This window comes from Hypomesus nipponensis, chromosome 2, assembly GCF_054491055.1.
Source record: "Hypomesus nipponensis isolate SF chromosome 2, ASM5449105v1, whole genome shotgun sequence".
Taxonomy (NCBI): Eukaryota; Metazoa; Chordata; class Actinopteri; order Osmeriformes; family Osmeridae; genus Hypomesus; species Hypomesus nipponensis.
In genome coordinates this window covers 3073006-3087500 of record NC_140362.1, presented here as the reverse complement: position 1 = coordinate 3087500, position 14495 = coordinate 3073006, and the positions used below count along the sequence as shown (strand labels likewise).

The 14495-nt window shown below is 52.0% G+C and overlaps 1 protein-coding gene across 1 annotated transcript in view; it reads left to right on the top strand.

The window, feature by feature from the left end:
* Positions 1 to 9648, top strand: part of hace1 (HECT domain and ankyrin repeat containing E3 ubiquitin protein ligase 1) — a 17164-nt gene extending 7516 nt beyond the window's left edge. The window contains exons 8-24 of the mRNA XM_084702270.1: positions 1 to 18; positions 140 to 241; positions 406 to 512; positions 916 to 1066; positions 1815 to 2125; positions 3263 to 3331; positions 3490 to 3577; positions 4448 to 4559; positions 5004 to 5101; positions 5191 to 5278; positions 5567 to 5716; positions 5814 to 6010; positions 6253 to 6384; positions 6933 to 7031; positions 7795 to 7865; positions 7960 to 8073; positions 8493 to 9648. The exon at positions 1 to 18 is cut by the window's left edge and continues 79 nt beyond it. Of these exons, the coding sequence (XP_084558396.1) occupies positions 1 to 18; positions 140 to 241; positions 406 to 512; positions 916 to 1066; positions 1815 to 2125; positions 3263 to 3331; positions 3490 to 3577; positions 4448 to 4559; positions 5004 to 5101; positions 5191 to 5278; positions 5567 to 5716; positions 5814 to 6010; positions 6253 to 6384; positions 6933 to 7031; positions 7795 to 7865; positions 7960 to 8073; positions 8493 to 8595 (2010 nt within the window). The 3' untranslated portion in view covers positions 8596 to 9648. The remainder of the gene's footprint in view (positions 19 to 139; positions 242 to 405; positions 513 to 915; positions 1067 to 1814; positions 2126 to 3262; positions 3332 to 3489; positions 3578 to 4447; positions 4560 to 5003; positions 5102 to 5190; positions 5279 to 5566; positions 5717 to 5813; positions 6011 to 6252; positions 6385 to 6932; positions 7032 to 7794; positions 7866 to 7959; positions 8074 to 8492) is intronic.
* The last annotated feature ends 4847 nt before the right edge of the window (positions 9649 to 14495 follow it).

The following is a 14495-nucleotide window of genomic DNA, read 5'->3' as shown; positions in this document are numbered from 1 at the left end:
CTGGACCTCTGTGTGCAGGTGAGCGCCCACACACACACACACACACACACACACACACACACACACATCTTTTCTTTCTTTCTTTTTTATGAAGTACACCTACCATTCCTTGTGTGTGTGTGTGTGTGTGTGTGTTCAGGGTGGCTACGGAGAGACGTGTGAGATTCTGATCCAGCACCATGGCCGCCTGTTCCAGACCCTCATTCAGATGACGCAGAATGATGACATCAAAGAGAACATGGTACAGCCCCCTCTGTGTCATCAATGTTCCCACTGCTGTTTTTGTGATAAGTGACATGCTTTGCTGTTCTTACTGTGTGTGTGTGTTTGGGTGCATGTATGTGCCTTTGTGTGTGTGTGCCTGTGTGTGTCTGCCTGTGTGTGTGTGTGTGCCTGTGTGTGCAGCTCAGGCAGGTTCTAGAACATGTGTCCCAGCAGAGTGACAGTCACTACCAGAGGATTCTGACCAGCCTGGCGGAGGTGGCCACCACTAACGGACACAAGCTGCTCAGGTACGACCCTTCTCTCAGACCAGTTACCCCTCTCTCAGACCAGTTACCCCTCTCTCAGACCAGTTACCCCTCTCTCAGACCAGTTATCCCTCTCTCAGACCAGTTACCCCTCTCACAGACCAGTTACCCCTCTCACAGACCAGTTACCCCTCTCACAGACCAGTTACCCCTCTCACAGACCAGTTACCCCTCTCTCAGACCAGTTACCCCTCTCTCAGACCAGTTACCCCTCTCTCAGACCAGTTACCCCTCTCGCAGACCAGTTACTCCTCACAGACCAGTTACCCCTCTTACAGACCAGTTACCCCTCTCTCACAGACAGACAGGTAGACCTTTTACCCCTCTCTCACAGACAGACAGATAGACAGACCACAGAACAAAATCAACCCTCCCCCCCCCCCAGTCTGTCCAGCAGCTACGAGGCCCAGATGAAGAGCCTGCTGAAGATCGTCAGGATCTTCTGTCATGTCTTCCGCCTGGGCCCCTCCTCCCCCAACAACGGCAACGACATGGGCTACAACGGCAACAAGACGGCCCGCAGCCTGGTGTTCAAGGTCAGCCTGGGGTCAGGGGTCAGGGGTCAGCCAGGGGTCAGGGGTCAGCCAGGGGTCAGGAGTCAGGAATCAGTCTGGGGTCAGGAATCAGTCTGGGGTCAGGAGTCAGCTGGGGGTCAGGAGTCAACCTGGTGTTCAAGGTCAGTCAGGAGTTGGCCAGGGATCAGGGGTCAGCCTGGAGTCAGTGGTCAGCTGGGGTCAGAGGTCAGCTGGTGTCACCAGGGAGGGTGGAGGCGAGAGAGGCAGAGAGAGGCAGAGAGAGGCAGAGAGAGGCAGAGAGAGGCAGAGAGAGGCAGAGAGAGGCAGAGAGAGACAGAGAGAGACAGAGAGAGACAAGAAATGAACTGAGGAGAGGAGATGGAACAGGAGCAAAGGAAGGATATGGAAAGGGAGGGAGAGGAAAAGGATAACTATTCAAGGGACAGAGGGAGGGTGAGGATGTAGCGAAACCCTTGAATGTTCTAGAATCTACCCAGGAGTATAAACAGACAGACTGCAGTTCATGGCTCCAGACACCAGGGGGCAGTAAGAGACTACTAACCCTGGTGATCCCTTTCTGTCTGATCCATGAGTCTCCCCCTTTCTCTTGTGCCCCCTCTCCACCTTATCTCTCTCTTAGTTTCTGTCCCGCTTGCTTTCCGCCTGTCAATCTCTCGTTCTCTCTCTCTCTCCCATCCACCTCTCCTTCCTGCTGCCCCCGGTCTCCCTCCCCCTCCCTCCCCCTCCTAACCCCCCTCTGGCTCCCCAGCCCCTGGAGCTGCTGTGGCACTCCCTGGAGGAGTGGCTGGTCTTGATCTCCACCGAGCTGGAGAAGACCCACCGCGACCCCAGCTCCTCCTCCTCCAGCAGCGAGATCGCCTCGCTGCTCCTCAAACAGCGCGAGGTCGACGCCTCCTCCGCCGTCGCCGAGGGCCTCCCGGCGTCGCTGGACCCCCACGTCGTCATGGAGACGCCCGAGGTGTATGCCGACGGGGAGGACGTCATCTCCATGACGGCCAACCGTCTGAGCGCCGTCATCCAGGCCTTCTACATGTGCTGCTCCTGTCAGATGCCCCAGGGGTGAGGCCCGACCCCTGACCCCTGACCTCTGACCCCTGACCCCTGACCTCTGACCCCTGACCTCTAATCAGGAAGGAACACTGATGAATAGGTTGCAAAATTCACTTTTTCATGTTCAAATTTGACCATCCACTCGATACATTACCATAGCGTATTGGGCCGGTGTTTGGCCGGTGTTTGGCCGGTGTTTGGCTGGTGTTTGGCCGGTGGACGCTGTTCACTTTGTGCCCTGCTGATGACAGAGTCTAGTCAGGTCCCAGTCTGAGATGGTGACAGTGTGGGACACGGCGCTGGCTGCTTGGTCCACACTCAGCTGCCAGCTTGTCTCCAGAGGGGTGCCAACGATTGCTTCCTGGTGTTTCTGCTGCGGAATATGATCATAGAGTTGTCTGCACGGCCTGGCCCTCCACAGGCAGACAGATAGGCAGGTGCAGATCAATGAGAGGGAGAGGGGCTGGTGGGTCCAACTGCCAGGGAATTCTTGGCTCAGGGTTCCTCTCATCACTCTCAAACTCCTCGTCCTCATCGCTCTCGAACGCTCTGCTTGTCTTCATCAAGTTCTGTCTCTAACTCTCCTCCTTGTCTCGTCTTCATCACTCTCCAACTCTCCTCCTTGTCTTCATGAGTCTGTCTCTCTCCTTCGTAGCTTCATCCCTCTCTAACTCTCCCCTCCCCCTCCTCTTCATCAAACTGTAGCTCTCTAACTCTCCTTCGCATCGTCACTGTGAGACGATGTCATGCTCGTCTGTCTCTCTCCCTTCCTCTTTCCCCCCCTCGTTCCAATCTCCATAATGGAATGTAATTAGATCATTAAACCCATCCTTAATTAACACTGAACAGAGGCTCTGTTATTGGTGAAGTGTGTTATTCCCCCCCCCCATTCCCCCCCCCCCCATCTCCACTCATCTCCAGCGCAGATCTGTTTTTCATTATCAGTCCTGAGAGCTGATTGCTCTCCTGTCAGGAGATGCACATTCTAGTCGTTGACTTCGGAGATGCATTCAGATAGCACCATCTCATTGAGCTGCTGCCATGCTATATTTGCTGCTGTGGTTCTTTATTGATACTTCTTCAGGGCTAATTCTCTCTCTCTCCCCCCCCCCACTCTTCCCCCCGCCCCCCCCCCCTCCCTCCCAGGATGACGTCGCCTCGTTTCATCGAGTTTGTGTGCAAGCATGACGAGGTGCTCAAGTGTTTCGTAACCAGGTGAGTCGATGTGGCGCTCTGCCAGGATCGTCAATCTCGTTCTGTTCCCTGGAACTCCTTATCGATCTGGACAACTTCATTCTTCTCTTTCTCTTTCTCTTTCTCTTTCTGTTTCTCTGTCTCTGTGTGTATGCCTCTCTCTCTTTTCTCTTTCTCAGGAATCCAAAGATTATCTTCAACCACTTCCACTTCCTGTTGGAGTGTCCGGAGCTCATGTCTCGTTTCATGCACATCATCAAAGGACAGGTGAGTCCTGGCTGGCGGGTCACTTCCTGTGGGTATCTGGTCACTTCCTGTGTGGGTGTGGCCCGACTCCAGGGCCTCTTGGTGACGAGTTGAGCTGGCCAGCTGTCTCTGTTTCTCTTTTTCTCTCTCTCTCCTTCTCTATCTCTCTATCTATCTATCTGTCTATCTATCTCTCTCTTTTGTTCTCTCTATCTCCGTTAGTCTCCTGTCTCTGGAGAGAGTCGATGGAGAGTGACTTTGAAACGCCCGTGTCTCCCTGGCAGGATCATTTAACAACGTTATTGCCACGGCAATAACACTTGTCTTAAAGCGCGTTATATGGCTTCATAAATTTAAGTGTGGCCTCAGGTAGTGTGGCTCCCCAGCAGTCCTATCAGAGCGCTGGAGCTGCAGCCCTGTTACCTCTGGATTACAGCCCACCTGGGAGGAGGCGCCGCCATTTAATTACACACTTTAACCTGGAGAATCCCATTTCATCTTCACATGTCTCTCTCTCTCTGTCTCTCTGTCTCTGTCTCTCTGTCTCTCTCTCTCTCTCTCTCTCTCTCTCTCTCTCTCTCTCTCTCTCTCTCTCTCTCTCTCTCTCTCTCTCTGCATCTATCTCTCTTTCTGTCTTTCTTCCTCTCTTTGCCTTTCTCTTTCTCTCGTTTGCTCTTTCGCACCCCCCATCCTCTACTCTTCCGATTTCTAACCCCATCACTTAGAGAACGAAGACGTTCAGACATTATCCCTTCTTCTCCACTATTTCAACATTTGAGGCTTCTGAGATGGTGTTTGAATTGAGAGCTCCACTGCAGTATGTGAAGGGTTTTCCTGTCCTAGGTTAGTGAGTCACGGGAGGGGTGTGTGTGTGTGTGTGTGTGTGTGCAGCCTTTCAAGGACCGCTGCGAGTGGTTCTACGAGCATCTGTTGGCGGGACAGCCCGACTCCGATATGGTCCACCGGCCGGTCAACGAGAACGACATCCTCCTTATCCACAGAGGTAAGGGGTCTCACACCTGGAGTCACACCTGGGGTCACACACCTGGGGTCACTCACCTGGGGTCACTCACCTGGGGTCACTCACCTGGGGTCACACACCTGGGGTCACACACCTGGGGTCACTCACCTGGGGTCACACACCTGGGGTCACACACCTGGGGTCACTCACCTGGGGTCACACACCTGGGGTCACACACCTGGGGTCACTCACCTGGGGTCACTCACCTAACCCTACCTCAAACGAGGCTGTGGTAAACTCACATTTGCGAGTTCCCATTCGTTTCCATGCAGCACCTTAAACAGTGGACCTTAATATAAACCCCTTCCTGATCCTTGACAGTCCCAGGCCTTAACCTCTCCTTCGGTCACACATCACATCCATGTTCCTTCTTCACGTCCTGCATCTGTGGTCTCCCCCCTAACCCCCCCCCCCTCCCCCCACCAGAGTCCATATTCAGGAGCAGCTGTGAGATGGTCTCCAAGTCCACCAATGAGAAGCTCAAACAGGGCATCGCCGTGCGTTTCCACGGCGAGGAAGGAATGGTGGGTGTTGCGAGTGTTCCGCAGCCCCGTAACAATGCTGTCGTGATGATGTCATCCTGCGTCCGTTGACCTTTGCCCTTGCGTTCCAGGGCCAGGGCGTTGTCCGAGAGTGGTTTGACGTCCTGTCCAATGAGATCATCAACCCAGACTACGCTCTCTTCACACAGTCTGCTGACGGTAGGATTATAATCCAGGACTGTGTTGCTGTGTTTCCACACCTGTGGAGAGACAAACATTTGAAATTGAAACCCGTGTAAACATATAGCCCAGAAAGCCACAACACCCTTTGAATCCTGTTTGGGTTTGGATGTTTTCGTTGGCAGATTTACTATTTTTCTCTGTGTGTGTGTGTTTTCTGCGTGTGCGCATGCCTATTGTGTGTGTGTGTGTGTGTGTGTTTTGGTTCTGTGTGTGTGTGTTTTGGTTCTGTGTGTGTGTGTGTGTGTTTTGGTTGTGTCGTCATAGGCACCACCTTCCAGCCCAACAGTAACTCCTCAGTGAACCCAGACCACCTAAACTACTTCCAGTTTGCTGGTCAGGTCCTGGGCCTGGCACTATATCACCGGCAGCTGGTCAACATCTACTTCACCCGCTCCTTCTACAAGCACATCCTGGGTAACACACACAAACATACACAGTACCTCATATAAAAAACTGTGAATTAGAAACAGGGAGATATATGATTTATTGTGTGTGTGTGTGTGTGTATCAGGCATCCCGGTGAACTACCAGGACGTGTCGTCCATCGATCCGGAGTACGCCAAAAACCTGCAGTGGATCCTGGACAACGACATCAGCGACCTGGGCCTGGAGCTCACCTTCTCCGTGGAGACGGACGTGTTTGGCGCCATGGAGGAAGTGCCGCTCAAACCGGGCGGGACCAGCATCATCGTCACCCAGGACAACAAGGTCAGCCAATCGGAATGAGAGGACGGGCCGCTCTTGTGCGGTTGGTTTGTGAACGTGGCGGGCTGTTTGGGTGTAGTACCACATCTGGCCAGCAGATGGGAATGTCCTGTAAGGAAACATGGTGTTGATGTGCGGCGGTGGGTTCCAGCACGGTCGCTCTCTTCAGTCTGTGTAATGTTCCTTTGTAATTGTCTCTCTCTCTCTCTCCTCCCCCCCCCCCCTCTCTCTCTCTCTCTCCTCAGGCAGAGTATGTCCAGCTGGTGACTGAGTTGAGGATGACTCGAGCCATCCAGCCCCAGATCAACGCCTTCCTGCAGGGCTTCCACACCTTCATCCCCCCCTCCCTCATCCAGCTCTTCGACGAATACGAACTGGTTAGTCTCTCTTCTCCTCTCCTCCACCCTTCCCTTCCCTCCTCTCCTCCCCCTCATTTATCTCATTTCGCCGGCGCCCTCCTCTCCTGTTTGTATTCTCCGCTCTCGCATGCTCGTCTGGCAGGCTCCGATGCAGGGATTGATTAGCCATGTCTGGCTCAGGGGTGTCAGCGGATGGCCGGGTCACCTTGAAGCCCCTCCCCCCTCCTCCGGCACCATTGGATTTTTCTGTGCGTGTCGGCACAATCCATGCTCCCATCCTTACCGGGCTGCACGTCGATACAGTGCCATGGCCGAGTGTGTGTGTGTGTGTGTGTGTGTGTCGGACACGTATGTGCAGGTACACGCTTCAGTCAAGGCTGCTACAGCGCCAAGTCGAGAATGTGTGTTCAGTTCTGCTCACGGCTCAGCCTCAATGTTTTATTTCTGCTACAGAACATGCATGTATTGAATGCCAAAGTCCTATGTTAGTTAATTGGTGTGTGTGTGTGTGTGTGTGTGTGTGTGTGTGTGTGTGTGTGTGTGTGTGTGTGTGTGTGTGTGTGTAGGAGCTCCTGCTGTCAGGGATGCCGGAGATTGATGTCCAGGACTGGTTCAGGAACACAGAATACACCAGCGGCTACGACCTTCAGGAACCAGTCATTCAGGTGAGGCGACCCTACGTACGGAGGACACCTTTAACAGTAACACCCACCCAGGCAGGACACCTTTAGCTGTAACACTCACCCAGACAGGACACCTTTAACTGTAACACTCACCCAGGCAGGACACCTTTAGCTGTAACACTCACCCAGACAGGACACCTTTAACTGTAACACTCACCCAGGCAGGACACCTTTAGCTGTAACACCCACCCAGGCAGGACACCTTTAACTGTAACACTCACCCAGGGAGGACACCTTTAACTGTAACACCCACCCAGACAGGACACCTTTAACTGTAACACCCACCCAGGGAGGACACCTTTAACTGTAACACTCACCCAGGGAGGACACCTTTAACTGTAACACCCACCCAGGGAGGACACCTTTAGCTGTAACACCCACCCAGGGAGGACACCTTTAGCTGTAACACCCACCCAGGGAGGACACCTTTAACTGTAACACCCACCCAGGGAGGACACCTTTAACTGTAACACTCACCCAGGGAGGACACCTTTAACTGTAACACCCACCCAGGGAGGACACCTTTAACTGTAACACCCACCCAGACAGGACACCTTTAACTGTAACACCCACCCAGGGAGGACACCTTTAACTGTAACACCCACCCAGGGAGGACACCTTTAACTGTAACACTCACCCAGGGAGGACACCTTTAACTGTAACACCCACCCAGGGAGGACACTCTGGTTCTGGTCATGGTTGTCTTGTGGTCTGGTCATGACTGTAAGTTGTGGTTGTGTTGCAGTGGTTCTGGAAGGTGGTGAAGAGTCTCATTCAGGAGGAGAGAGTTCTTCTGCTGCAGTTTGTGACGGGCAGGTGAGTGAGCGAGACCTACTGGACCTTTTCTACTGTAGTGCACTGTACGTGTCAGCCAGCATGGACTTGACCCCCCCCCCTCCCCCTCCCCCAGCTCCAGGGTGCCCCACGGGGGCTTTGCCTTCCTGATGGGGGGAAGCGGCCTCCAGAAGTTCACCATCGCTGCAGTACCGTACACCTCCAACCTGCTGCCCACCTCCAGCACCTGGTAGGATGGTCACATGGTCACCTCCACTCACTCACTCACTCACTCACTCACTCACCTGGTTCCCTCTCATACTGTACTGAAGTGAAAGCGCAGCAGGAAGGGAGATGGAGCCACTGGAGGGCAGTGTGCCTCCTGTCTAGTCAGGGTGCAGCAGCTAGCTGGGAGGGGTCTCTCCACAGAGGCATCAGAGGCAGGTCTATCTGACCACTGCTGCTCTTTCGTAGGGGAGGTGTGAAGCACAATGGTCATCAACCGTCTTTCTGCTGCTGGATACAAGCCGTAATAACATGCCATTAATCTGTAGAGCCGCACAGGAAACTAGCATCGGCCATTTTCTCGGGTTCTCTTCACTTCTCTTTGCTATCGCCCCTCCCTCCCTCTCTTTCCCTCTTTCTCACTGTCTCTCTCCCTCCTCTCAGTATCAACATGCTGAAACTCCCAGAATACCCGAGCCAGGAAGTGCTACGAGACCGTCTGCTGGTTGCTCTGCATTGTGGGAGCTACGGCTACACCATGGCGTGATTCCTGCTCTCCGCTCCTACGACAGAGTCGCGTGTGCCTGGGTTTTAGTGGTCAACTCAGAACAGGGAACTGAACCTCTCTGGACCTACGCTGTTGTTTTCTGTGGGTGAGGCACGCACTGACTCTTCAACAAAGGAACTTCTGACATTCTATCTAGGACAACTAAAGACGGTGGAACACAGAAACTCCTGGAAGTTCCAGCCTTCTACCCTCTTGGACCTTCCAAAATCACGTCTCCACACCACCAATCAAATGCTTCGACTGGATCTATGCAACCAGATGCAGCCAGTCAGCTGAGCTGAACTGATGTACTGTTCAATGTGTGTGTGTGTGTGAGAAAGAGATCTAACTTCCCTGTGGCTTGAATCCATAATCTCCTGGTCTAGGGATCTTGTGTGTGTTTGCATACTTGCATATGCGTGTTTGTGTGTGTGTGTGTGTGTGTGTGTGTGTGTGTGCACATCTGCTCAGACTGTGGTCTGCAGATGTGGCAACTAGAGGTGTGGCCATGTGGGCGGGTACACGTGCTCAGACATGGCTGTAGCTCTTCCCCCATGCTGTAGCTCCTCCCCCCATGCCGCGGCCCCTCCCCCTCCGTGTCATTTTCCTGATCTGTGTCTTCATTCAGAGGTCTGTCTTCTGTGCTTGTGTTGTCTATGGCCTTGTAGTGTTGAACAGGGGAGCAATACTCTAAGTGGCAAATGTTTTGGCCCCCATTGCCAAATATCTGAGCAGAATTTATTACTCAATTTTTACTTAATTTTTTAATTTCCCTTACGTGAACATTTATGCTGAACATGTTGTTTTTAGTCTAAAGGGACACAATCATATCATCATGACATGAATGTATCAAGATGATAGACCTTCTTTCTGTTTGGTTTGAAGGACTTCACGTCGACATGGGAATGTAAATAATAATGTCATCTACTCATCAGTATTGTTTTGAATGGATCCCATGTTTTGCGTTTGTTTTTTGATGTTGGTTGTGAACAGAGACTTTATAGATATTTCTGCAGATAACTCGAACAATACAGGATGTATTTTATCATAAAAGATGACATGTTCTGTGATGGTTTCCCCTTAGGGGCTAGATAGTGTGTTTGTGACTAACTGAATTGTGTGTGTGTGTGTGCAAGAATGATGTGTGAGTGAGTGCATGTTGTCGCTGTAATGTGTGTATGTGTGTCTCAAAGAATGATGTGTGTGTGTGTGTGTGTGTGTATGTGTGTCTCAAAGAATGATGTGTGTGTGTGTGTGTGTGTATGTGATTGCATGCTGTTACTGTTATGTGTGTGCGTGTGCGTAAGAAAGCTGTGTGTATCTCTCTGTGTGTGTGTGTGTGTGTGTGTGTGTGTGACATATGTGTCCCCAGCGTGTGCGGTGCTGGGTCACAGGCTAGGAACAGCAGGGTCTACCTGTGCTAAACGGACCACACACAGACTTTCACCAGCCACAACATCTGCTGCTGTTCTGGCCTCTCCCCCCCCCCACACACACACATACACACACACACTCACACACACATGCACCCGTACACACATGCACACACTCTGAAAGACACACACACACACAAACCCTCTCTGAAATGCACCTACACACAAACACAATCTCTCTCTCTCTCTCTCTCACACACACATGGTTCCCCATGGCAACGCTTCATCCTCTATAAAACCTGCCCACCATGGTCAGAGATCTGCTTTAAACACAATCTGTTCGCCATGGAAACGTCTGCTAGAGAACATGGGCAGCTCAATATGGACAGAACCAGACAGGCCATGTGTCCTGTGGGGAGGGAGGGAGGGGAGGGGGGGGTGTGTGTGTGTGTGTGTGTGTGTGTGTGTGTGTGTGTGAGAAGAGAGCAAAGCAGGATAGCCAGTGTCCTGTATCATGTCGGTGATAAGATGTAGATCCTATATCAAGTTGTTGCTCCTGTATCAAGATGTAGACTCCTATATCAAAAGGTCGACTCCTATATCAAGATGTAGACTCCTATACCAAGATGTAGACTCCTATATCAAAAGGTAGTCTCCTATATCAAAAGGTAGTCTCCTATATCAAGAGGTAGTCTCCTATACCAAGATGTAGACTCCTATATCAAAAGGTAGACTCCTATACCAAAATATAGACTCTTATATCAAAAGGTAGACTCCTATATCAAAAGGTAGACTCCTATATCAAAAGGTAGTCTCCTATACCAAGATGTAGACTCCTATATCAAAAGGTAGACTCCTATACCAAAATAGACTCCTATATCAAAAGGTAGACTCCTATACCAAGATGTAGACTCCTATATCAAAAGGTAGTCTCCTATACCAAGATGTAGACTCCAATATTAAAAGGTAGACTCCTATACCAAGATGTAGACTCCTATATCAAAAGGTAGACTCCTATACCAAGATGTAGACTCCTATATCAAAAGGTAGACTCCTGTACCAAGATGTAGACTCCTATATCAAGAAGTAGACTCCAAATCTACATGTAGGCTGTTTGATGAATGGCTGTTGGCTTTCTGCTGAAACCAAACACTCCCCTCTTATCTTGGTCCGGCGTTCAGCCCATGTCACCCCCCTACGTCATCACCCCCCTACGTCATCACCCCCCTACGTCATCACCCCCCTACGTCATCACCCCCCTACGTCATCACCCCCCTACGTCGTCACCCCCCTACGTCATCACCCCCCTACGTCATCACCCCCCTACGTCATCTCACCCCCCTACGTCATCACCCCCCTACGTCATCACCCCCCTACGTCATCACCCCCGTGATGTGCGAGTGCTTTAACACACTTCATCCACCCAGGATCGCCCATCATCTTCCTGCAATCCTTGTCTCGGTCTCTGTCCCAGCTAGATCGTCCTCTTCAACCTCCTTACTTCTCCTCTGAGGACTGGTGCGGTGCTTTGTCATGTGACCCAGGAAGGAGAGAGTAACCTGACCCCTGACCTCTCCGCCTTTCATCTGCAGGCGGGCGGGCGGGCGGGCAGTGTGTGTCTGATTACTCAGTGTTCATCTGCAGGCAGGCGGGCAGTGTGTGTCTGATTACTCAGTGTTCTTGGACTGAGATAGATGTACTTGTGAGATGCTGCTAGCCGCGTTATTACCTCCGCAGCATCCAGGCGCTGATTACATCTGCTGTTCGACCCTTCTCTCTCTCTTTCTGTCTGTGTCTGTCTGTGTCTCTCTCTCTCGCGCTCTCTCTCTCTCTGTGTCTCTGTTTTCCTCACATGCACATTATCCCTTCTTTACTTTTGTCTTTTCACATCACTTTCCTTATCCCCCCCCCCCCTCTCTCTCTCTCTCTCTTTCTCTCTGCATACTCCCACACTAAAATGGACAATCGCTGCATACACACACACGCACGTCCCTGCGCTTGAGAATGACACCGGAGCAACGAGGCTGAAAATGTGTTTGTGTACGCAGTCCTTCCCACATCACACACCTCCACTGGGGCCACAGCAAGGTCGTGTTCCTCCCCAGCAGAGTGGAGTGTTGCTGGGCCCCAGTGGCAGAGACAGCCCAGAGAGAGAGAGAGAGAGAGAGAGAGAGAGAGAGAGAGAGAGAGAGAGAGAGAGAGAGAGAGAGAGAGAGAGAGAGAGAGAGAGAGAGAGAGAGAGAGAGAGAGAGAGAGAGAGAGAGAGAGAGAGAGAGAGAGAGAGAGAGAGAGAGAGAGAGAGAGAGAGAGAGAGAGAGAGAGAGAGAGAGAGAGAGAGAGAGAGAGAGAGAGAGAGAGAGAGAGAGAGAGAGAGAGAGAGAGAGAGAGAGAGAGAGAGAGAGAGAGAGAGAGAGAGAGAGAGAGAGAGAGAGAGAGAGAGAGAGAGAGAGAGAGAGAGAGAGAGAGAGAGAGAGAGAGAGAGAGAGAGAGAGAGAGAGAGAGAGAGAGAGAGAGAGAGAGAGAGAGAGAGAGAGAGAGAGAGAGAGTGTGTGTGTGTGTGTGTGTGTAGGTAGCTGAGTCAGCGTGTTGAGGGAAGCTCCCCTGCAGATGAGTGCTGGTGTTCAGATGCTCACCTGGAAGCTAGCATTGATCTTGGGCATCCAGCACACTAAATCAATTACACACAAGGTTGTCTGGGGTTGCCAGGTTTCTCCATAATCTCAATCACTTGCGCACAAGCTTGTGTTGGGTTGCCAGAGTTTTTACGTACTCAATACCACTTACACACAAGGTTGTGAAGAGTTGCCAGGTTTTCTACATCGAGCTGGTTTTCCAACATTGATACTCGAGCCAAAAAATGCTGATGTGACATACTTTGGAACATCTTTAATCGGGGCTATTTATAGAAGATCCTCCCTGTATTCCTCTCCTGCCCCTCCCCCCTCCTCCCTCCCTCCCTCTCTGCTCCCATCATCCATGGAGTTTTCCCTCCGTGCCCCCCTTCTCTTTACCCCCCCCCCCCCCCCCCCCCGTGTGCCTCTTGAAGCAAGCTGCATCTCTCACACACGTTTACTGGGACGAGCCCACAACCTAACATCCACTGGCATCCTCGTTACACAAGCTGCTTTCCCTCGTTAATTCACTCAGCCTTGCGTCAACGAGGACGTGTGGATGTATGTGTGTGTGTGCGTATGTGTGTGTGTGTGCGTATGTGTGTGTGTGTGTGCGTGTGTGCGTATGTGTGTGTGTGTGCGTATGTGTGTGTGTGTGCGTATGTGTGCGTGCGTGCAGGGACAGGTGGAGACAGGCCCGTGAATGCGTTGGTGAGAGGGAGGGTTGCCAGGTTGTTGAAGGTCTGCTGGCATCCTGTATTCAGAGCGTGTCTGGCTGGAGGGAGGGAGAGCTTGTCTTTCTGCTGCTTGGAGGACCTGAACACAATGAGGAGCGATGATCTGTATCTCTCTCTCTCTCTCTCTCTCTCTCTCTCTCTCTCTCTCTCTCTACACCCTCCCCTCATTCTCTCTCTCTCTCTCTCTCTCTCTCTCTCTCTCTCTCTCTCTCTCCCCCTCCCCCTGCTCCTCCCTCACCCCCCTACTCCTCCCTCACCACCCTACTCTTGACCGTTCACTCTCTCCACCAGTGGAGGGTTTTGTTGTTTTTCCACCATGCTGGCCCGGGCTTGTGCGATTGGACAAATATATTCACACACACATGCACGCATTGCTTCCATAATGCACACATGTTAACACATGCTTTCTCTGACTCTGATTAATCAGGCATCAAATCACAGGGTTTCTCACCTGCAGGTCATTGAAGTGATTCCATGAATGCTCTGTGAATGACCTCTGACCCACCTGCATTAACTATCTAAAGGACCGAGGGAGATTCTTTAAACCTCCCCCCCCCCCCCCCACCTCACCCCAGAAAACAAAAAAGCAGTGATCTCTCGACTCGTTGTCCTGGCGACGGAGCCCCGCCGAGGAAGCGTTGGGAGAAAGTGTACCGCCCACTTCCCGCTGGTAAGGTCCAACCAATGGCAGGGCAGCAGGTTTTCAGCCGACCAATGGCTGGGCAACGCTCTCCAGGCAGCGACCTCAAGGACGAGGAGGTTGTGTCGACGGGGTCAGGGGGGGTCAGAGAGTCGCAAGGGACCTCTGGCTGTTTTTCTTGTTCTTCTACGCCCCCCTCTCCCCTCCCCTCACCCACTACCCTCCGGTCTTTAAAGAGAGGTCAGGGTTTAGAGTCAGGGTCACGGGCAAAGCTTCTTATTCAGCTTCTGAACACAAAGGACGAGTTGGGCCATCCAATAGCACACAAAGTGCTCTGTAATGAGTGCGAGTCCACTTCTCTGTTTTTGTGTGTGTGTGTGTGTGTGTGTGCGTGTAGCCTTATGGAGATTTCTCCCACACCCTGGCCTTGGTTCCTCCGCCTCAAGTTCATGAATACACATCAGTGATGGTCAGGGGTCAGAGGTCAGGGGTCAGACTGACGACGGTGTGTGTTTGAACTGCCTACACCTCCTTTTGA